Here is a 23,737-nt window from a genome sequence, read left to right as displayed (position 1 = left end):
GCAGCTTTAAAGATGAATAACATGGCGGCTGTATTAAAATGCTGTCAGTGTTTGGTGTTACTGTCCCCTGAAGTCAGTGTCTGTGGAAAAACAATGAGAGAATTAAGCCGTCAAAAATATCAAGTTCAAACAAATAAGACGTCACGTAAAATACCATACTTTTACAATGTGAACACATCACTACAGATAAAACAGTTTGAATTTGGAATACAAATTCTTAGACAGCCCGACTGAGAACTGGATTGTGGGATTATGCTTAATGCTGACTGTGACATTAGTACTGAGAGTCTCTTACTTATTGGACTTACTGTAGGGTCATTTTAAACCGGTTTTCGGCTAAAGCATAGTGCGTTTGACCAGTGTGAGTGCACCCGCTCCGCGCATAGCTGCGTCCACGGCCCGCCTGAGAGAGGTGGGCTTTTGTAGAGCGTGTTTGCACATGTACAAGCACGAGCACAACGCCTACGGCGCTTCTGACTTCATTTATGTGCGCCTTTTGGACATAGAAAATAGAACGACGGACCATGAACGGACATTTAACAACAACAACAATGGCGGCGAAAGGTTCACGTTGGTGTGATGCGGAGGTGGAGTGTTTACTGCAGATTTGGTCGATGAATAAAAATATTCAAAATCAGTCGGACAAGACGCACAAAAACTCAGAGGTCTATGGAAAGATTTGTAAACAAAGAGACGCATCGCAATGACGTCAATCAATGCGTGTGACGTGTTACGGCGTGATGACGTATGGACAGGGAGAAGCATTTGCGCGAGGCCCAGGTAGTGTGAGTACAAACGGGGCTGGGGCGCGGGGGGAGAGGGAGGGGTGGACAAGTAGCCTAAAGCCCGGGGCGCGGTGCGGAAGGACAGTGTGAGTGCGCCCTAAGAGAACAAAGGCCAAATCTCAGACCACATGTTGCTCTGATCCTGGTGGGGACATCAAGTGGCTTTTCCCTTTGGTTTCTCTGGCCACACACACACACACACACACACACACACACACACACACACACACACACACACACACACACACACACACACAAACCTATCAAACCATGGTTGTATAAATAAACCCATTTAAGAAGCTCCTCACCTGCACATTACCAGCTGGTTCTTTTGAAGTGTGTGTGTGTGTGTGTGTGTGTGTGTGTGTGTGTGTGTGTGTGTGTGTGTGTGTGTGTGTGTGTGTGTGTGTGTGTGTGTGTGTGTGTGTGTGTGTGTGTGTGTGTGTGTGTGTGTGTGTGTGTGTGTGTGTGTGTGTGTGTGTGTGTGTGTGTGTGTGTGTTTGTGTGGGTTTGTGAGAATCTTAAAAGATTAGGGCAGCAGCAGGCTTAACCTCACTATTTATGCACGTGTCTGTAGGTTAGAGAGAGAGAGAGAGAGAGTGTGTGTGTTTGTGTGTGTGTGTGTGTGTGTGTGTGTGCACGCGTGCGTGAGGGGGTGAGAGATACGAGATGTGTGTGTGCTGAAGGCAATACTCGCAATTTACCATGAATAAGTTTACTGTTTAAACAATTCAAAGTGGTGCATAAAATTCAATGTGACGTACATGTTTACTCAAACAGGTTTAAAGACAAATAGATTTATTTAGAAAATGAATTAGAGATAGATATTAAAAGGAAGAGCGACTCACGGACTTCCTGTTTACCGCAACAAGCTACGAACTAAACAACTCAAACAAAACTATAAAGACTGATTAGGGAGGTGACGTTGGACACATTCACAGGCTGTTACAGCAAAACAATGATCTGGAAGAGGCTTCAGTGCCCTGTGGAGCTGAGGGGACTTTAATATTACACACAGTCATTTGAGAGTTGGGCATGTCAAACTAATGCGTACTGAAGCTTAAAAAACCTGAAGCAAAATCCAAGCACAGCCTTACTGCTGGTGTCTTTGTCCACTCAGGCTGATGTGAGAGTGAAAGCAAAGCTGTCGATTGTCACCTGCTAAGTCATTTTGGTGTATAACCAGGAATGACATCACCATAAATGCCTATTGGGCGGAAACAGCTCTCAATGAGTGAGATAGTGGTCTTGCCTCGCCTCACATGCTGAGCTCTGACTGCTAACTATGTGTTTTTGTCTGATTTGGAGTGCAGCACAGCCTTGTAATGGAGACAGATTGTTTCTTTTCCACAAACATTTTCCCTGTGTATCTTTGATGGATATAGTCCTGTCAACACATCCATTTACCTTCACACGCACAGTCATCATGAGCCACATATGAATGGCTGTAGTATTCTTGCATTGTGGTTGCACTGGGCTTGTATGGATCATGTCTAGCCTCCAGGCAGCACGCTGGGTCAGAGGTCAAATGTTCAGGTCATTGGCCAACTGCCTGCTCATATTATTGCAGCATCAGCTATATAACAACATGTTTTTCTAAATATTAGATGGAATTTGAATGCTGTTTGTATCATTATCAACAGCCATGTGCGAGCTCCAGGCAATAGTTAACACTAAAACTCTCACGGTGCTGCTCTGTCAGCCATATTCAAGCTTCTCACCATCACTAATATAGATTCATATGTGAACTGCAGTTTCTTTACTGTATATGTGTGTGTTTGTATTTATGTGTCTGTGTTAATGGCACCATAATAGAATATTGTTGCAGACAGCGCTGTTATTGCTAGGTCAGCCATGTTGTTGTGGCTGCGAGGTGGCCTTTGACCCCCGATGAGTACTCCCCACCAGCCTCCTGACTCACTACATCGACACTGAGCATCTTCTGTACCTGTGAGCCCCGCCCGCTCTACTCCCACCAACCGCCATTACTAATCAATTAGATGCTAGAGTAATTAGATTGTATCTGATGTGCCCAAAACATCTGTGTGTGTGTGTGTGTGTGTGTGTGTGTGTGTGTGTGTGTGTGTGTGTGTGTGTGTGTGTGTGTGTGTGTGTGTGTGTGTGTGTGTGTGTGTGTGTGTGTGTGTGTGTGTGTGTGTGTGTGTGTGTGTGTGTGTGTGTGTCAGGGTGATTAGTGGGCTAGGTAATGATCTAAATGGGCCATACCAAATTAACAATGCAACCTCTTTAATGAGCCCCTATTAGCCCTGCACCTACATTTTACCACACACACACACACACACACACACACACACACACACACACACACACACACACACACACACACACCAGCAACTAAACAAAAGCACCCTGCATATGTATCCAAAGTGTTTTTGTTTTATTTTTATTCAGACTCTTCAGTCTGTACATTTACACCTTTTAAAGTTTGTATCTGTTTCACAGGATACGGCTTTTGTTCTATCGTCAAGAAATCTAATGGACATAAAGTAACAAGTCATTATTCCATCTCTCAATACTCTCTGACTCCCCCAGCCTGTCAGTGGCTCTCTCCAGCCCTATTGGATGCTACTAGAGATGTTCCTATAAAAAATATTTCCTTCCCGGGGAAGAGGAGGAAGTAATTTTCGACGTTATTGAAAATCATAACTTCAAGATTTCTAAATAACCTGGTATATACCGCCCAAGCCTACAGAGAATGATTGCCGTACAACTTTATTTTATCATCTAGTTTGACAGGCAATCATAATTTCAGAAAACATAAATAAACAAGTAGATTTTTCGGGGCTAAATTCCATGGTATTGTGTCAGTGCCCGCATACTCGTTTGCCAGCGTTTTAGGTAGTATGGGTACACTCATTAATTTATACTACTTTCTACTGAAGGTAAATATGTATGGTTTAATCCCTCAAAAGGGCTCAGTAATGTCCTTAAACACTGCAAGCTTTGGCAAACATTACGCAAACTGGAATAAACTGTGTTTCTGTTAGGGGCTAGTTTCAGATGTGGATTAATACACAATCAGTGTGCTAGTGAGTATGTAGAGCACCGGGACAGTGTACACATGTAATAATGTAATGTGTGTAAAGGTCTCCACAGAAGAGACACAAGGAACAGGCAGACAACAGCTGTAGAATCAATGCTATTCATGCGTCTCTTTTGGTTAGCTAAGCATCCGCAGCAGCTCACCACGTGGCCCCACAAATTGGCCCTACTAGATAGTTCTGAAGCTTCCTGTTTTGTCTGTTTGAGGTGGATGAATAGATGGTTTTGACTGTGTCACTTTTTTCACTATTTAAAGGCTCAGTAGGCAGCTTATTTTTGGCAGTATTAGGCAAAACCTTCCATAAAAACCTCGGGGATAATGTAAATGAAGTGATGTGAGAGATGATCAGACCTCTGCGTCTCTCCTAGGCTCTGTTTTCTCAGCAAAAGAGTCTAAGAAGTGGAGGACGGATTCATCTAAAAGGGAGTCTTAAAGAGTCTGACAACAAACACAATAATAAAACGAGTATAAATATGTTCGTCGCGTTTCAAAGATGGAGAGAAGTTGGGGATAACATTGGTTTGAACTTGGACTCGGAGCTCGCTGTTCTTCTCTTGGACAGGTAAACTGCTAAATGATTTTTCCTCCAACAACTCCAGTTACTGTGATGGGGGTTAGGTTGTGTTGGCTGAGTTACCATGGTAACAGCCTGGTCACACCCAGGGCCACCCCGCTGCTACCCAGAACGCATTGTCGGAAGTTGCTAATACGTTAGCCTCCTTCTAACCGTAGCCATCAGATGCTCGTACTTGTCTGGTGGGAAGAGCTGAGGAGATGAGACCTGTTTAGACTCAACAATCCCATTCTAGGTGTCCTGCCTACTGAGCCTTTAATACAGTAGCTTCAAGTGAGCATGACGGCCATGGGAGGGAAAGTGTGTTGATTTTCCTTTACCATGCTATAATGCTTCCATGATCTGATAATATAGTTGACCTAAACATAGAAAAGTCAAATGCATATTAGAAATTTAGCAGCATCAAAGGCATCTATAGGATTTGGAAATATTTGCCTGTAGTCCTCAGTACGTCATTGTTTCTCTACCTATTTATCTCTTCTCTTTCACTTTCTCTCATTACAATAGTCTTTCTATTGCTTCCTGTCTTTCTCTGACTCTTTTCATCTCAGCCAGGGGATCACATTCATCATTTCTCTCCTCGCCTCTTTCTTTTCTTTTCATTTCTTCCAGAATTCTTTCGGCTCTGCTCTGATCGCTCCTCCTTCTATTTCCCCTCTCTCTCTCCCCTCTTTCCCCCGCTCCGCCCTGTTCTGTCATTCTGATTATCAGTCCTTTTATCCCTCTCTCTGCTGTCAGGACACTATCTCTCTCTTTCTCAAATTAACATTTTAATTACAGGCCCTGCTTAACCCGAGAAAATCAATACCTCTTTACGCCTTTCCTCTCTCTCGCTTTCCCTCTCCCGCTCTTTCCCTCAAACCCCCTTAACCCCCTTTTCTCTCTCTTTCTCTAACAACCCCCCGTCTTACAAACACACACACACAACTATACACATTTCCTCCCATTGATCTGTGCATCTTAACAACCACAACATTCAGACAAACCTGCGCCGTGTGGCCGTGTGAAAAGAGCAGATTGAGTCTGTATGTCGCCATGGACAGAGAGAGAGACAGGGGGAGGAGAAGGTGAGGTGAGGTAGAGCGAGGTTACTCTAACAGGCCATCACTTGATAGTTGATATGTTTGGTTTTGTTTTTGAAAGAATCGGCTTCCTCCTGGAACAGTGTGAATACGACGGTGCTGCCGATTTATGCACTTGTTGGAACCTTTAGACAAAACCAGGGTTTGAGAAATACTGAGTTGACAAGCCTATGGCTGCAGCTAGTGATTATTTTCATTATTGATTCATCTGAAGATTATCATCTTGCTAATCAATTCATCTTTGGTCTATGAAATGGCAGAAAATAGTGGGTCAGTCACTGACCATGAACTCTTTAGCTGGTGCCAGTAGATTAGGATTGGGTGATATGTTTCAATTTTCCAACTGGCCAATGACAGCCCGGCAAACCAGTGATTGCTGCCCAGGTGTGTGTGTGTGTGTGGGCCGAGCACAGATTTCTCTCTTTTCCCTGATGCTCTGAATAAGGAGCTAAACTGCTCTCTAGTCTCTGTTTCTAAATCAAGTTCTATGAAGGTGTGAAAAGTCTCTAAAAGTAGCAAGACAGTGCCTGCCTGTGAGTGCTTTGGGACGGGGAAGGGGCTCACAGCAGCACCCTCTGCTCGTTGAGGACACTAACTGCAGAGCGATTGGTGCATCAGAGTCCAAAACAGCACAAAAGTCTCCACTAACACCAGATACAGGGACACATTTCTCTTTAGGATGGAGCAGGATTTGGGAAGTCTCCAGATTTAGAGAGAAATTCTCCGGTGTTTGGATTCTCCACAGCGTCTCCCCGTCTCTTCTTCTCCGTTGTTAGTGTATTTCTCTGGCAGTTACAGCTCCACATCCAGGCCTGGCATGTGTACTACAGCGTTTGGAGTCGCTGCACCTGGTTTCCTGTGGACGCAGAGATTTCTTGAGTCGAGTCGGTGTGGACGAAAACTTTTTAAGAACGACAGAGAAAAAAAGGTTGTTTTCGATCGTGTGGACGTACCCTTAGAGACGTATTGTTGCTGTTTGTTTCTTCTACACTTTTATACTTCCACACATTTCTGCAGTTGTTTTTAGATACTGACGTTTTTGTAAGCAAACAGTTTTGTATTTAAAGCAGTAGAGAAAGTATGCAAATAGGCTGCTATCCCGTTCAAATAGAACAAGGCAGATCATTTGTGTAGTGTACCATGGCAGTGATTGAATCTGTAAAGCATCAGGTCAGCTCTAATAATGTGTGGGATCAGCATGTGAGCAGCTCTCAGCTTACTCTTTCCCTCTGATCTCACCTGCAGAGAGTGTGTGTGTGTGTGTGTGTGTGTGTGTGTGTGTGTGTGTGTGTGTGTGTGTGTGTGTGTGTGTGTGTGTGTGTGTGTGTGTGTGTGTGTGTGTGTGTGTGTGTGTGTGTGTGTGTGTGTGTGTGTGTGTGTGTGTGTGTGTGTGTGTGTGTGTGTGTGTGTGTGTGTGTGTGTGTGCGTGCTTAAGTCCTGCCCAGTCCCCAAAGTCTGTGGTTGACCCAGAGTTTGACCACACACTCAGAAGCATCAGTAGAAGTTTTTTCCTGGCCGTTTGCGTGCACATTGCTGCAGAATATGGCTGCACTATATCAGTAAATTTTGAGATGTTGTTAATATTGCGTTGACGATATGATTTGCGATACAGAAAGAAATCTTAAAAGTTAATCGTTTTTGTGCAAAAGCAGACAAAATAATTTGGTAGGCAGACAAGTAGTGCCTGTGCTTTGTAACGCAACATTTTGTAGTTTCTAAGTTTTTGATTTTAGCAATTGTGATTTATTTTTACTGAGGCACACTGTAGCACCTTTTTTCCTGAAATTAACAGGAATAATTGAACCACTTCATAAATGTTTACTTCTACTCTAAACAAAACATCCCTCACTGCCTGGACTGTTTAAATACATACATTTGAAATCAGATTAAATAAATAACTTTAACTTTAAACTTACAGTAGTGTTAATCAAGTGAAATGTCTCTCAGTACCGTTGTCCGTGTCAACTCTGTGATGGAATCTGGTCTCTTTGGTCCAGTTTGTTTAGCAGACTCACAAAGCTGTCCCTGCTCACTTTATTCACGGGCATCCTGTCCTCTGACAAATACCGTGCGATGGCCTCCGTTATGTCTTTGTGGCGCTTGGATGTTTGCTCGTTAGGAGAAACACTTGCACAACTCGGATGAATGGACGTCTGTTGGGCTGTTTCCATGCTACTTTTCGTGGTCTTGGGGTTGGCATTTTTTCTTTGACTAAAGAGTTTTTTAACACCTCGTACAGTTCTTTGTGGTTGTGTTGTAGGTGACTATGAAGATTTGTCGTGTTCCCCCTGGTAGTTAAGTGTTCGGCATGACTTGCATAGTACTTGTGTTTGGAACACGTCATCTCTCCAATATCCAAAATACTCCCTAATAACAGACCAGCTGGGCAGACAAGCCACGAGTTCTCCTTCATTGTCGACGTTTCCCTCAGATCTTACCTCTCTCTTCCTCTATTGCGATGCTCTAGCTTGACACGCCTCTTTGTGCTTGACCTTAGTCACGATGTCACTTCTACATCCAGGAAACTTGGGCGGTATAGTTCCATCTGATTGGCCGGATACGTTGTCATGCAGCATCCAAATACTTGATGTATGGAAATATACCGTTTATCGCAGTTCAAGATGTGTTTTGCAATACATATATCGCACATATTCATATTGCGATGAAGGTCAAATTTCAATATATTGTGCAGCCCTACTACAGATCTTTCTTCCTTCTTGTTAGCACAATAAACGCATGTCTCAGTTCCGTTCAGACCCAAATAGGTCAATCTGATGTTGTGACAAAGAGCCAGAAATCAAATATATAGGAGTCCTTGTAGTTAATTAAAGGTTGAATATGGAGAATGAGCAGAACACCGCATCATCTAGTGTCTCAAGATCATAGTCGTAACAACAAAAAATAATTGCAGCAGTCGGGTTGCCAGGTTGGTCGGACCCGGCCCAGTAGCCTACAGGAGGCCGGAGACTGTTTGAGCCTGTTAGAAACTGTCCCCTCCAGCAAATCACACCATTAAAAACAAGGATTAGAGGACTGACAGTTAGAATTAGCCGTTAGTGTTAGCCATTCCAGCTAGGTAAAGATGAAAGTGATGTTAGCGATCGTAGCCATTTGGGTGTGCGTTTTAATGGCGTTTTCTCTCCTTTCTCTCAGTCCATGGAGTGAATGCTCGGCCTATATTGACTCTGGTTTTTGCCCGTCTCCGCTCACTCAGCTGCTGGGACAAATAAAGCCCCCTTCACTGAGGCTTCAAAGCAGCTGCAGAATTGTCAAACTCCATTTCACCCAGTGCGAGCCTACAGTAGCTGCACCTGACAACAGACAACCCTGGCAACCAGCAACGCCTAACGCTAAAACGCTAATGACTGCTACCATGGAAACACAACGGGACAGAAAGTCATTTTTGAAACCCTCAAAAAAAATTTAAGTAATAATTCAGACTACATTTTTTTATGGAAAAGCAATACTTTCACTCTGCACCCCTCAAAACGCCCTGTAGGTGTATTGTTTTCAAAAAATATAGCTTTTAATAAAGATTCTATATATTCAACCTTTAAATGTATCGATCGGATGGGACATTACTTAGGTGCATTACATTACACTACAGTGTATAGTATCATCTTAACTTCCTCTTGTCTCTGTTGGCAGGTTTGGATCCAGCTCCTTCCACCTCAACAGCACCATCAAAGCCACCTCCTGCTAAAAGACCTGCAGCTCCACCTCCTCTGTCCTCCTCCACCTCCTCTTCCTCTTCCTCTAGGCGGCTGAAGCGACTTACAGAGGAGGAGCAGGATCCAACTTGTGCCGCCGCCACACTGCGCCGCTACAAAAAGAACCTCCCTCTGCCCGCAGAACCCAGGTACATCTACTGATAAGTCCTATATCACTCTACACTTCTCCTTATTTTGTATGTTACCTCCTTTCATTGTACCTCAAGTCATTTCCAAAGTTCATGACCAATCAGAACAAATGTTGTGGCGTTTTTCTTCTAGATCTAGTATTTGGGCACAAAAGGCTTCAAGTATTTCCTTTGTACAGTCAAACACAGCAGCTTCATTTGATTACATAAGTGTTCAGGTGCCCCGACAGTACTCTTCCTTTCCATCCAGCATCTAAAATGGCTTTCTATCCGATGAGACCGTTGACCACAAACTGAAAGTTGAGCGTGTTTGTTTTTTATTGTGTCTCCTCCAGCACCAGCTCCTCTGGTCCCAGTTCATCCCAGTCCAGCTCAGACCAGATGACTGGTAAGGCTCCTGTGGTTCCATTTGGTTTGGACCTGTACTACTGGGGCCAGGAGCAGCCCAACGCTGGCAAGATCATCAAGTAATGAACAAGAGCTAGACACACACACACACACACACACACACACACACACACACACAAATAATGTATCACTGATAGACACAAAGGCAGCCATAAACATTAACTCACACAACATTTTAGGTCTGCACCATAAAATGTTTTTTTTGAATCGCCGTTGTGATAATAATAAACACATTCCAATAGACTTGACAAATTGCAGAAGAAACTTGAAAGAGAGTATCACTAGAAAACTGCACTTTAAAATGGAACTCAATTGAATTCCACATAGCAATAGAACTATCTTAATCCATCTTAGATGTGGGTTTGTGAAGCCTTCATATAACTTGTGGTCCCATGTCTTGCCCTTGTGCAGGTCGGCCTCTCAGCATCAGTTCTGGGTTCCCATTGAGGTGGACGAGGAGGTGGAGAACCAGGAGCTCCTGGCAGAGAGCAGGAGCAGGTACATCTCCTTCCCTGGGAGCTTCACTCCTGTCAGCCATCACTGCAGAGCTCCACTGGGCAATGGAAAGCTGTGCCAGAGACAGGACCGCCTCAAGGTACCAGTACACACGCTTCTGTCGTCGTACTGTCAGTGTGTGTGTGTGTATGTGTGTGTGTGTTTGAGCTGTGACTATGTGTCCTCCAGTGCCCTTTCCATGGGCGGATCATTCCTCGAGACCAGGAGGGTCAACCATGCAGGCAGGAGGACCGACTGAGGGAGGTGCAGGAGGAGATGAGGAAGAGGGAGGAGCAGCCTGGTGAGGAGTTACGCACTCACACACTGAACACTCCAGCTGCACCTGTCCATATTAACTATAGTGATGGGCACGAGTGCTGGATTCAACAGATGGTTGTACTCACTTTCTAACTGTCAGTATCTTAGTAGGATGTACTGATTTGACTTTGGCTCATGCAGCCTCCAACATTATGTAACGTTACAACATTCCACTCACTCATTAAGTTATCTTTAGTATGGTTGTTTTGACCACCTGTAACTGCCTTCCCCATGATTGAATTCAAACGTAACATTGGCCACAGTAGATGGGTATTCGATTCATCTAATGCTGACTAGCTCGCTAGCTATCGCACCACACTGCACCATCCTTCCACATCTCTTCTTACCGCTGGAAGACCCCGTCCAGAAGGGGGCTTTTTCTTTTTATTGTTTCCAGGATCAAAAGAGAACTTTCACTCTCAGTTAGGGTTGTCAAAAAAGTTGATACAAATGATAATAATCAATAGTAGAAATTTATACCGGATTAGATACTAACCTGCAAAAATATTAATACTTTTGCTGTCAACATCGCAGCCTTCTCCAGTTGACGCGTAACGTCACCCAGCGGCTCTGAAGACAAAACAGAAGCTCCAGCTCGTCCCTCTGAGCACATGAACACTGGTTCATCCCGTTAACAACACTGAGCTGAATGAACACAGCTGCTGCTGCTGGAGGAGCTTCACTACCAGTTTTAAAAGAACATTAATGAAGCAAAAGGGCCATTTGGAAGTATTTAGAATACAAGGATACAAGGAGCAGGTCTCAGACAAAAGATCATCAGCTGGAAGGGTGTGTAGACCAGGGTGTCTGGTCTAAATTCTCCAAAAGTTTATGTCTCTGTGCTGCATCCACTCACGGCAGCTCCCCTCACCTGCCCTCTCCGGCACGGACGTCTTTATTAATAATAATAATAATAATATTAATAATAATAATACTACATTTTATTTGTATAGCGCTCTTCAAAGGTACTCAGACACTTTACATACAGTAATACAATAAAATCAATACATTTAACACAAATACAATTAGCAACAGCCAGGCTACAAGTGAGTACATTAAAAACAAGCAGGCTATATTTAAGAAGTGAGTTAGGGTAAAAAGATGTAAATGGGTAAAACGACTAAAAAACAGGCCCATTTAAAAACAAGAAGTGATGCATTAGAAATGAAATGAAGTAGTGGATTATTGGGGGTTGAAGGCAGTTCTGAAGAGATTGGTTTAAATGAGTGGTTTGAAGGTGTGCTGGTAGGTGCAGTCAAGGATGTGTGTGGGGAGTGAGTTCCAGAGGGAGGGGGCAGCAATGGAAAAGTTTCTGTCGCCCCAGGTACAGTGCTTGGTCCTGACAGGTGGGGAGAGGAGGTTTGTGTTGGAGGAGCGACGGTTACGTGGGGAGAGTGGTGGTGGTGGAGCAGGTCAGTGAGGTAGGAAGGGGCCGGGTTGTGGAGGCCTTTGTGGGTGAGGAGCAGGACTTTGACAGGAGAAGTATTACACAACCACACCCCCAACCATCTCTCAACACGAAAACCAGCCCAAAAGAAAAGTAAACTGTGAAACCGACAGTGAAATGTGGTTGAAAGCACTGTCGAAAAGCATTAGTCATTGATCCATTTCCTCTAGAAGTCATGTTGATGTAAATTTGTGTGAACATGTCCATGACCCACTGATGGATAGATGGGTATGATCATATGTTTTCATTTTTGTGCATCAATAATAGCAATAAACACAACAAAGCAGCTGTTCTACACATTACCATTGTCTGATAATGTGTGTTTGAGTGTGTGTTTGTTGTTGTGTGCGCGAGTGACAGAGTCACCAGTCTGCAGGATGTCAACCAGCTGCCTGCAGTGTCTTGTTAACCACCAACTCTGTGTGTGTATGTGCGTGCGTGCGTGCATGTGTGTGTGGCCATGGCATGCAGTCCAGTGAGTTGTGAAATAGCATCTTTTGTTACCAACTACACTATCGATCCATGAGTCAATCTCACACCTAGACTTACACAAACACGGACACACACACCCACCCACACACACACACACACACACACACACACACACACACACACACACACACACACACACACACACACACACACACACACACACACACACACACACACAAAACACAGCAATCTCACAGTCTGGGGGACAGTGGCCTGAATGAGTTGATGGACCATTGGCCTCACCTCCCTCTACTATTTAGTCACACACACACACACACACACACACACACACACACACACACACACACACACACACACACACACACACACACGTACAGAGAGGTTAAATAGGTAGTGAGGGACATTGTAATGCTGAGACCAGTTGCCATAGTGACAGACAGACATGAAGCCAACATGGCTGTTTCTGGACCCTGTGTGGTCAAAAGGTTTGTAAACTTCACGTAATAACCTCAACTTACTAGCAAACTAGCAAACAGATGCTCCCAGTTTGGAGCAGTGTTGGTGGGTGGGAAGCTGGTGAGGGGTCTGGTGCTTGGTGCAGCACTCCTCGCCTTCTGCTGCTCCTTTTTCTCCTGCTGCGGTTCATAGGGGATATAGCATGATCCTCCTGATGAAGCAGATGAAGCTCCTCGCTGACAGACGAGGGAAAGCAGGTGGTGATATCATCAAAGGAAGCTCATTGCTGTCTGCGGCTCACTGCAGTGCAGAAGGAAGTAGTCATCACAAATTCAAAGGAACTGGAGTGGCTCTAGTCTTATTAACACCTGAACCGGGTTGACTCACTGGTAATTACAGTGAACTCCATCAATTCATTTCTTATTGATCACGAATTGATCGGGTTTTTCCACGGTACAAGGTCAGCCGAGTAATGTGTCCAAGAGGTGTTGAGTGTTATCCTTCTTTTTATAGTGGCTGTCTAAACATGCTGGCAGTGTGCGGCAGGCATCACGACAGCCAGCACTGCGTTAAAACACCAAATGCAAGGTGAGCGTGTTGCTTCAGGTAAAGCGTAAACCACGTTCACAGCCTGCTAGAAACAAATGCTTTGTCTAAAAAGCATTTGTTGTTGCGCCTGAATTTAAAAGGATATATCCACTAACAGTAACCAGTAACTCCATCTCCAGGCTGCTGCGCTCGACCTTCCTCCCCAGTGAAGTAGTCTAGCTAGCTTGTTAGCCTTGGTTAGCTTGGAGCTTTGAGTCAGGCTTCATTCGGCCCTTCGTGACACTGCCAAGATGGTGAAGGCTGAAGCCACAAGGAGTCGGCCACTTTGAGCTTCATTTTAGCTCTTCAAAACCCATAGATGACATCACAGAGACTACGTCCTTATATTATACGGTCTATAGATGTGTTTCCATCAGGTTAAAATGTGTCCACTCTGAAAGTTTCAGGCAACGCCCTCTCATATGGCCGTTCATTCTCCGTGTTTCCATAGAAAAAAAGGCCCCAGAGAGATTTAGGACACTCTGGAGGTGACGTATCACTCTGAATGGGTTTGGATCACCGGTGATGTGTGTGTAAACCGGAGAGAGACAGAGGGAACATGCAGCAAAGGACCACAGGTCAGAATCCAACCCGGCCCCTGCAGCACTCATTTGAACAAGCAAAGATGCTCTTGCACACACACACACACACACACACACACACACACACACACACACACACACACACACACACACACACACACACACACACACACACACACACACACACACACACACACACACACACACACACACACACACACAGGGTCCCTGTGCTTAGTGGTGCGTAGCTGAGAGACGTCTGAACAAACCAAAGACCCCAGATGCCTTAGTGGTTGCGTGTGTGGCCTGGTCCCTGCCCTGAAACAGATAGACAGACAGACAGACGTACACACACACACACACACACACACACACACACACACACACACACACACACACACACACACACACACACACACACACACACACACACACATACACATACATACACACACACACACACACACACACACACACACACACACACACAAAGACCCCAGCTGGAAGGGCTAAGAGGTGTTGACAGATAGAGGAGTCCTGCTGCAACACTGATTGAGTTCAGAAGACTGTCTGAACTGTTTTGTTGTTTTTCTTTATTTCTTTTCTTTTTATCTTTATTGTCTTTCTTTTTCAAACTCTTCCCAGCAACAAGGTGATAAAGGACACACACGCACGCACACACACACACACACACACACACACACACACACACACACACACACACACACACACACACACACACACACACACACACACACACACACACACACACACACACACACACGGCAGAAGAACAGTAATTGAAAAGCAGCTGGTGTATTTAGGAGAATCATTACTGCTAAAAGAGGAGCAGCTGCATTTACATTGTGTGTGTGTGTGTGTGTGTGTGTGTGTGTGTGTGTGTGTGTGTGTGTGTGTGTGTGTGTGTTTGTGTGTGTGTGTGTGTGTGTGTGTGTGTGTGTGTGTGTGTGTGTGTGTGTGTGTGTGTGTGTGTGTGTGTGAGTGTGAGTGTGTGTGTGTGTGTGTGTGAGAGTGTGATTGTGTGTAATGAGGGATAGTTGAAGGTCCAGTCAGACCCAGGGTCAGACCGTCTGATTAATAATCCCCCACCCCATCCCCTAACACACACACACACACACACACACACACACACACACACACACACACACACACACACACACACACACACACACACACACACACACACACACACACTGAGCTCGGGTCAGTGTTTTGACAGAGTGGAGAGCCTGGCTTCAATCCCATCACAATCACAGTGTAATTACTTTGCATTACTGCAGGTTTATCTCTAATTCCACCACAGTACGTTATTAACTAGAAGTGTCTCTTCGTTTAGACCATCATTACTCTGCATTACAGACGCTTTTATTTTATCACCCAGAATTATGACATTACAATTTTCATTAACACCAGAATTGGATCCAAATGAGCCTGCATGACACCCTGTTTACCACTGCTGCTCTAAAAGTGAACAGGATGGGCTCATTGACATTATCAGCTGTAATGACTTCATTACACTTTTGTTTGAGTTTCACTCTTTAATTGCAGCAGTGAGAGAGAGTAGCTGTTTGAACTGGGAGCACTTCATTACATTCATAACATGTAAAGTGACAGAGCTGCTCTGTGACTGCAACCAAGCAAAGCATCTTTGCAGCTAACCATTGTTTTCATTATCAATCAATCTGTTGATAATTTTCTTAATTAATCAATTAGTTATTTGGTCTAAAAATGTTAGAAGATGGTGAAAAATGTATCAGTAGGTGTGTTTCCATCAGGGTAAAATGTGTCCACTCTGAAAGTTTCAGTCCACGCCCTCTCAAATGGTCGTTCACTCTCCGTGTTTCCATTAGACAAAAAGGCCCCAGAGGGATTTAGGAGACTCTGGAGGTGACGTATCACTCTGAATGGGTTTGGATCACCGGTGATCAGTGATACAGCAGAGCACCGCTCTTTCTCAAAATGAGAAATACAGAATAGTTGAAGTTTGATTAAAGGTGGACTGTATGATTCACAACATCTACTTATGTAACAGGAAACATGAAAGAAAACACTCCACCTTAAAAATTCTGGGCGCTGTAAAAGTGTTTGTTGACTGACAGGCTGTGACCCCGCTGTGTGTGTGTGTGTGTGTGTGTGTGTGTGTGTGTGTGTGTGTGTGTGTGTGTGTGTGTGTGTGTGTGTGTGTGTGTGTGTGTGTGTGTGTGTGTGTGTGTGTGTGTGTGTGTGTGTGTGTGTGTGTGTGTGTGTGTGTGTGTGTGTGTGCGCAAAAAAGCAAAACAACAACAAACCTCAGCTGTCATTAAGCATTAGCAGTCACATATTAAATACAGATCAAAACGGATTCTTAAAACAAATAAAAAAAATAAAAAATTGTGGTTGGAGCAATTGATTGTACTCATGTGCGTCTGAAGGCACCATCCATGAATGATTACGCATTCATCAATCGCAAAAACTACCACTCGATAAATGTACAGGTGATTGTGATGCCAAGCTATCGCTTTTAAACGTGCTGGCCAGGGGGGGACACACACGATTCTTTTATATTTCAAAATAGCTCGGCTCCAGCCCCCCGCGACCCCGACAGGGACAAGCGGTTGAAGATGAGTGAATGAATGAATGTGTGGGCGCGCGGCTGCAATAATGCGCACTGCAGAGCCAAAGTCATCTCCTCGGTAAGTGGCTACCCTCGATAAATTGCATTAAATCAAACAAGGTATCAGATGATTAACATCTTGGTATGGTTCTTCTAGGTTACAAAGGTAACTTCTAACAGAATACCTAATAACCCCGCTGGCAAACCCCGCTACAGAGCAAGAGTGCCGGTTCAACAGTGCGCACACAGGCAAACGGGTCACAGTGGAGCGCTGCTTCGGATTGACTGCCTCCATTATTCTTTTCCATACAGTGTTTTTATGGGCCCCTTTTATTCCACTCTCAAGACTGCCAAAAAGCTCAGCTTTATTTTGCTCCATCTCGGATGTCAGGATGCAGATCTGTGTGTCGGAAAAGTTTCTTTTCTTACAAGTGTTTCTTCTCTCCATGTTTGACCTCAGTGGGCGAGGCCTCCGAACCAGGAATATTTAAGGGTGTAACATGTTAATGACGATCGAATTCAGCCGCCGCATTTATCAAGGCCCGCTCATTCGTACACTGAGATTGGTCCGATACGAATGTTTCATAAATCACATCTTACCAGCAAAGAAACAAGGTATCTTCAACTTTAAAATATTACTCAAAACAATTAGTCGACATGTTGGACCAGTTAAAATAAAGGTAGGCAGCGACTCTTAAGCCCCTTTCACACAGACTGTTCAAGGCGGGAATGTTGCACCATTATTTTGCCTCCCTGTTCTGTATTAAAACACAGAATGGGGGGACAGAGTTGTTCCACCATTAAACCAGCAGTGGAAGTTCTAACATGACATGTAGAGCCTTCTTTGGTCTATATAACTGTAAGAGCAGCATCTGACATGCACGCAGACGCAGACGGTGCTGAGGTACACATCACGTCTCTTTTGCTTCTGGAATGCCAGCACAGACTGGGGATTCCCGGTCTGGGCAGGGCCTTTTAGTGTGGAGCATGTTCTGCCCATGTTCACATGGATTTCTTTAGGTGCTACAGTTTTCCCCCAGCCCCAAACACATGTATATTAGCTTAGCACTCCTATCAGAGCCGGTGACCAAGGCACTGGCAACAGAACTGGAGTTGCTCCCCGAGCGCTGCACTGCATGACAATTTTACAGCTCAGTGAACAGCCTCAATTCAAACACATTTTCCCCATAAGAATTTAGATAAAAAAGAAAGAGAGGGAGAAAAACGAAGAGGCGGGAGATATACCCATTTCATGGCACTATTGTCCAATCTCTGTGTAAAAGAGGCTTTAGACAGAAATGTGACAAGCTCCCTAACATTTTATGTTATATAGTGCCATTTAGTTATAGGGAAGGTTTTCGTTGCCACCGTACTCTACAGGGGAATTGTTGGGTCCATGTAAATCATAAATAAGTCATAGAGTGTGGTCTATGCCTACTCTGTAAAGTGTCCTAAGATAACTTTTGTTATGATTTGGCAGTATAAATAAAATTGAATTGAAAATTGAATTGAATTAACCAGTGATGTCCAAATGAAGCTTCATGAAGCATTTGTTGTATTTGTTGAGTCCACTAGATGGAGCTCTGGGTTTAAAGAAAAGGGCTCAAAGAATAATGATTCAGTGTGTTTCCAACCCTGCGTTGAACAGAGAGCTCCATCTAGTGGACTCATAATGACAACATTTCATGAAGCTTCATTTGGACAGCACCATTTACCAAGAGCCAAACATGAAATCTGGTCTGCACGTTCTTCTAACTCCACCGTTCAAATCTTTGTTTTCTTTCTGTTGTAGACTGGCGGGATGCAGAGCTGATGCGAGACATCGAGGCAGCAACAGGAGAGAACCTGGGTTCAGACCGGGTGGGTAAAAAAGGGAAAGGGAAGAAGAAGAAATACCCCAACCTCAGCGATCTGAAGCAGAGCGCCAACACGTCCCGCTCCAGGCTGGAGAAAAAAGTCCTCAACAAGTACGTCCCTTCCTGTCCCTGCAGAAACAGTGTTCTCTGAAAGCTCTGACACGCTCTCACTTACTGCTGAGGATCTATAAACCTGCGTCTCAGTATGCAATACGTTATATTAACACTTGGGAGGGCAGGGCCTGCTGTATGCTAAGCTGGAAGAGGTCAGAAGTAGGCATAGTTTATGAACCAAAGAAGTCTGGAGCTTTATTCACGATCCCTAAGCATGCATGTGCCATGTGTCCTCAGCGGAGGTTTTTGTGTGTTTTATCAGATTTCTTTCTGGAGCCTCTCTCATCTCCATCCTCTCGTTTCCTGTCCTCCTCTCCTCTGCTCTGTCTTTCTTTCCAGGAGCGCCATGCGTAGAGTGGCTGAGGTTATGAGTAAAGCTGACAGAAGAAAACATGACAAGTTCTCCAACCAGTTCAACTACGCCCTCAACTGACCTGCAGCCAACTAAATATGCCTTCAAAGGACTTCTTAAAAGAAAAGTTTTAATTTATTTGTGTTCCAAAACAGTATAAGAATGTGTTAGGAATTGTTAGAACACATGAACATGATTTCACTGCTGTTGGATAACCTTTTAAGGAGAAGGACACGTACATGCATATTCTTGAAGGATCTTCTGACCGCAAATGTAGAGCCTTCTTTGTCTCATTTATAAAAGTTTCAATTGTTCAGCTTAAAGTTGTACTCCATAAGATTGAGACACCATGTTTCCAGCGGCCTCTGTGGCAGTAAGATGTAACTTCAGGTGAGTCTGTTCTTTCAGAGCCTCCATCTTTTCACGTTCACGGTCACTATTATTTTTTACTACAAATTCTTTCTCTTTTTTAAACTTTATTGAAACACATTCACCCCTCTACTTCTGGTCTGTCCCCTAAATGTTCCCCTCTTAAATCCACACACACACACACATGTTCACTTTTGCTCTTACTACAAGCCTGACTCAGAAGGAAGTTCACAGTTTCCGATTACAAGTGAACGCAGCATAACTGTTGGTGATGATCTGGGCCAACAGACTGACCTCTGTCAGCAGAGTCACTAACATGGAGACTTATTTCCATCTAGAGAGGGAATTTCTCCACAGACACACAGATATTAGAATACTCAGCAAAAAGGCAACAAGTGATTTCAATAGTGGGTCATGTGATCAATCACCATTTTTTGAACTCACTCTGTGATAGACAGGAACTTAACAGACAATTAATTAGATGAAAAGTACAACTTTAATATATTAGCCAAATCAAGTTTTTATTATGTATAACTGACTGATTTTTACTCTTGTTTTTCTACTTTTTTCTAGTTGAATTTGTTGTTGGTATTAGTTTTGTGTTTTTTGAGGATTAAAGCTGTTTGATTTACCAGTAAACTTTAAATCTCTTTCCTCAGCCTGCTGCATTTGTGTCTTTCTTCTTTCTCCACTTCATGAGTTTCATGAGGGCGTGGTTTGTCGCCAAAGTCGGCCCTATCGCTAAAAAGACAAAGTTGTTGTAACAATACCAAACATTGTTCATTTTTCACCAAATTTCTCATACATGCCCAGAGTCCCAGCCTGAACACACCTACCGTACATCTCAATATTGACTCACTCATAGCACCCCCTATTGGCAAACACTAAATTCCAGCGCCTGCCCCTGGATTGACATCAAATTCTGAGAACAGGTAGGCATATAGAACTCATCCAGACGTACAAAAAAGCCTCTTGGAGCGATATGCTAAAGTCAGCAGGAAGTCGGCCATTTTGAATTTTTCGCACATTCGCACGTGTCATTCTTTAACGAACTCTTCTGAGGGATTTAACACGATTGACTCCAGCATCAGCTAGTATCATCTAAAGACGTGTGATCAAAGGATACGGTTCATTCAGCACACAGACCTGCAGCACCATGTTGACTGGGAGAAAGATTGGACAGGAAGTAACTTAAAAATAATTGAGGAATGAATTCCATTATTTATTATTTTTATGTTAAAAAAACTGATTCAGTCAAAACAGGATCATTAGAATATTTAGGATTTGAAGTTGGAATATAACTGATGTTCTGTTAGCTGTCAGTGTGTAATCTGATTACTGTAAAATGATTGGGTTGGAGAGACAATATCTACAAATAAATATGGACACTATGAAAATAAAAACATAAATGCTACCACTTCAGATACGGTATTGAATGTGGAGCTCAACACATTGTTGGCACAATTTGGAAATGCGCAGCAATTTTTGTTCTTATTTAAAAAAGTTTCGATAGAACAAAGCTGCACTTAGTGAACCTACATTGACGGTTGATGTTCTGTTTGGTTACTTTGCAGCTCAGTTCACAGTGCCCAGGCTGCAGTGATCACTTAATACTGGACACATTTTTAAAAGGTTGTTGCTTTGTCACTTACACCTGAATACATGGGGAAATAGGGTCCAGGTTGAAAAATACAGAAATTCCCCTTAAAAGGAAAATTCAAACTGTTTGGTATGGCATTTACACAAAGTTACTTTCACTAGAGACACATTTGAAAAAAGAGAGCGATTGAGATATCCTGAAGTTAGCTCTAGTTTTGGATCAGTTTCCTAAAATGCGGACCTACATTTCCCATAATGCAACAAATATTATTAATTATTTCAGGCTGGAGCTGATCCCAGCTGACATTGGGCGTGAGGCGTGGTCCACCCTGGACAGGACGCCAGTCTATCACAGGGCACATAGAGACAAACAGAGACAGACAGCCATTCACACTCACATTCACACCTACGGGAAATTTAGAGTCTTAAATGAACCTAACACCTGCATGTCTTTGGACTGTGGGAGGAAACCGGAGAACCCGGAGAAAACCGACCAGGAACCCTCTTGCTGTGAGGCGACAGTGCTCACCACCACATCACAGTCAACTCATATAGCGACCAAGATGGAGGCTCTGAAAGCTCAGGCTCACCTGCAGTTACATCTTACTGCCAGAGAAACTGCTCGAAACAAGGGATCGCAATCTTACCAAGTACATTTTTAAAGTCTGCTTACAGATGTTGTTCTACTGCAGTGGCGATTGCTCTCAGACTGCAGTGGAAGCTCAGCTTCCCCTAAAATGTCAGCAAATAAAAAGAAAGTGGTGAAATATGTACTGCTGTTTGTACATTTCCTTGACTAAATACGAGCTAGAAAGCCTTCATCTTTAGTTCAGAATCAGCTACTTATCACAGGTAACCAGAGCAACTTCCTTCTCATTCATCCCCACAGCTCCACAGCACTTTACACAGTCGGACGCTCAGCTTCTACTGACTTCAATGGGGAAGCGTAGAGCGGGTTGTTCCACTGCAGCCAAACTAGATGCTCATTGGATAAATGCTGGGCTTTGTCCCGCCCATCGGACGCTTAGCAGCTCTGGGGACGACGGACAGACGGGCATGATGATTGGATGAGCTTTCTGAGGCGAAATCCTTTTTTGATTGACAGCTAAATGAGCGAATCAGCGATCTTGAAGAATAAACATCCAGCGGAGCATTTTCCAAGTTTTTCATTCCGTTGTTCTGAACTGATCCGGAGACTTTACCGATCCCCAGAGACTTTGTCTTTGTTAAAAACGACTAGTGTTGTGTTTGGAGACTCTGTTCTGTCAGTCTGCGGTTTCTTTTCCCAACGAGCAGCAGCAGCTGCAGAGCTTCTCCCCCCGTCATGATCACTCACACTCACAGGCGGTCATACTTCACAGTAGCCTGGGGCAGCAGCTCCAGCTGTGCCAAGGCTGTTTAGGCAGCCTAGCTCTGCTGGCCATTTAGAGGACACTGGTCAAGTCCCTGGAAAAGACGCCTAGTTGGTACGACAAGGTCACAGATCATTTTCTCGAAAAGTAACGAATGGTAGAATTTACATATAAATAAACAAACACATTTGTGATGTAGGCCGGAAAAATGAGCTTCCCCTCCTTGAAAAGACCAGCAGCCACCACTGTTCTACTGTATATGTTAAAGATGTAGTACATTGCCTTTTGTTGTGAAGAGCAGGTTTGGAGTAAGAGTTGTCTGAAAGCAGGAAGTAGGAGGAGCCAGGTTTGATCGGAGGCTGTGTTTGGACTTTTCCAGACTCGCGGACTTTACGTCCGTGTTCCCGGGAAGTCTGTGTGCCTAGGGTTGTCCAAATCCAATCCAATTCACCCAATCCCGGGAGGTCTCAAGTAGACTTTCTACAGACTTCCAGAGAGTCTGTTTGGGGTGCAGACATCACTAGACTTCACTGATTGAATTACCCACAATCCAATGCAATATAGACGTGACAGACTAATTATTAATGTGTGAAACAATTACTGTATTGTAATGTTACTTAAATCATGTAGGGCAGAAATAATATTCAGCCACATCATGGTACCGAAATATTTAGATGTATAGTCAAGTGCTGCAGCCATCACTGTATGTACATGAGTGTACACATATTGTTGTCACTTGAATGTTTCCCTAGCAACAAGTGAAAAAGACTTGAGGCCTGTCTATCAGCATCGTTGCATTCTCTGACCCTCACAGACCTGACATGATAACAGTAAACACATCACAGTATGCACAAATGAAGTCTGCAAGGGCTCAGTCCGCAAGTCTGGAGGGTGGACATTTGGATTCAGACAGTGTATGAGCCTTCTGCACTACCTGCATCAGAATCCTGTGCTTGTCCGAGTGGAAATTTATAAATTCAGATTGGTTCCAGCCTCCCCTGTACTGCCCCCGTCTATGTCAAAAATAAACCACAATTGAAGAGGACTCTTCATTGTGTCTGATCACACATCCATAGTCTACCTGGTGATCAGCAAACCCCTAGTTCAGTCCTGATTAGCAAATATTAGGAAATATATATTCTTCAATATTCTCGCCCCTAGGAGATCAAGTAGACAATCCCAAGCCCCCTTTCATTTGGAGACTTTAAAACATGATACATTGGCTATAGATATACGGGACATCCCCAACTGGTCCACCCCATGCAGCTCCACAGATAAGGCTCTATGGCAGCGCCAACTATCCAACACACAGATAGCCATCCGAGAACCTTGAGAGTTTGTAAATATGCAAAATGATATTGATTAGATCTGTCATATGATGACTTAGCTTGAAGCTTTAATGGAAGCTTT

The 23,737-nt window shown here is 43.9% G+C and overlaps 1 protein-coding gene across 1 annotated transcript in view; it reads left to right on the top strand.

Annotated features, from left to right (window-relative positions):
• uvssa (UV-stimulated scaffold protein A) overlaps positions 1-19,088 on the top strand; it is a gene marked incomplete at its 3' end in the record, with an annotated part of 55,188 nt that extends 36,100 nt beyond the window's left edge. The window contains exons 11-16 of the mRNA XM_083915743.1: positions 9,154-9,364; positions 9,700-9,831; positions 10,184-10,367; positions 10,457-10,568; positions 18,478-18,652; positions 18,995-19,088. Of these exons, the coding sequence (XP_083771869.1) occupies positions 9,154-9,364; positions 9,700-9,831; positions 10,184-10,367; positions 10,457-10,568; positions 18,478-18,652; positions 18,995-19,088 (908 nt within the window). The remainder of the gene's footprint in view (positions 1-9,153; positions 9,365-9,699; positions 9,832-10,183; positions 10,368-10,456; positions 10,569-18,477; positions 18,653-18,994) is intronic.
• Positions 19,089-23,737: the final 4,649 nt, after the last annotated feature.

The sequence above is a fragment of the Echiichthys vipera genome (genome assembly GCF_963691815.1).
Source record: "Echiichthys vipera genome assembly, chromosome: 6".
Taxonomy (NCBI): Eukaryota; Metazoa; Chordata; class Actinopteri; order Perciformes; family Trachinidae; genus Echiichthys; species Echiichthys vipera.
The sequence above is the reverse complement of the archived record's forward strand: the minus strand, read 5'-3'. Positions and strand labels throughout refer to the sequence as shown.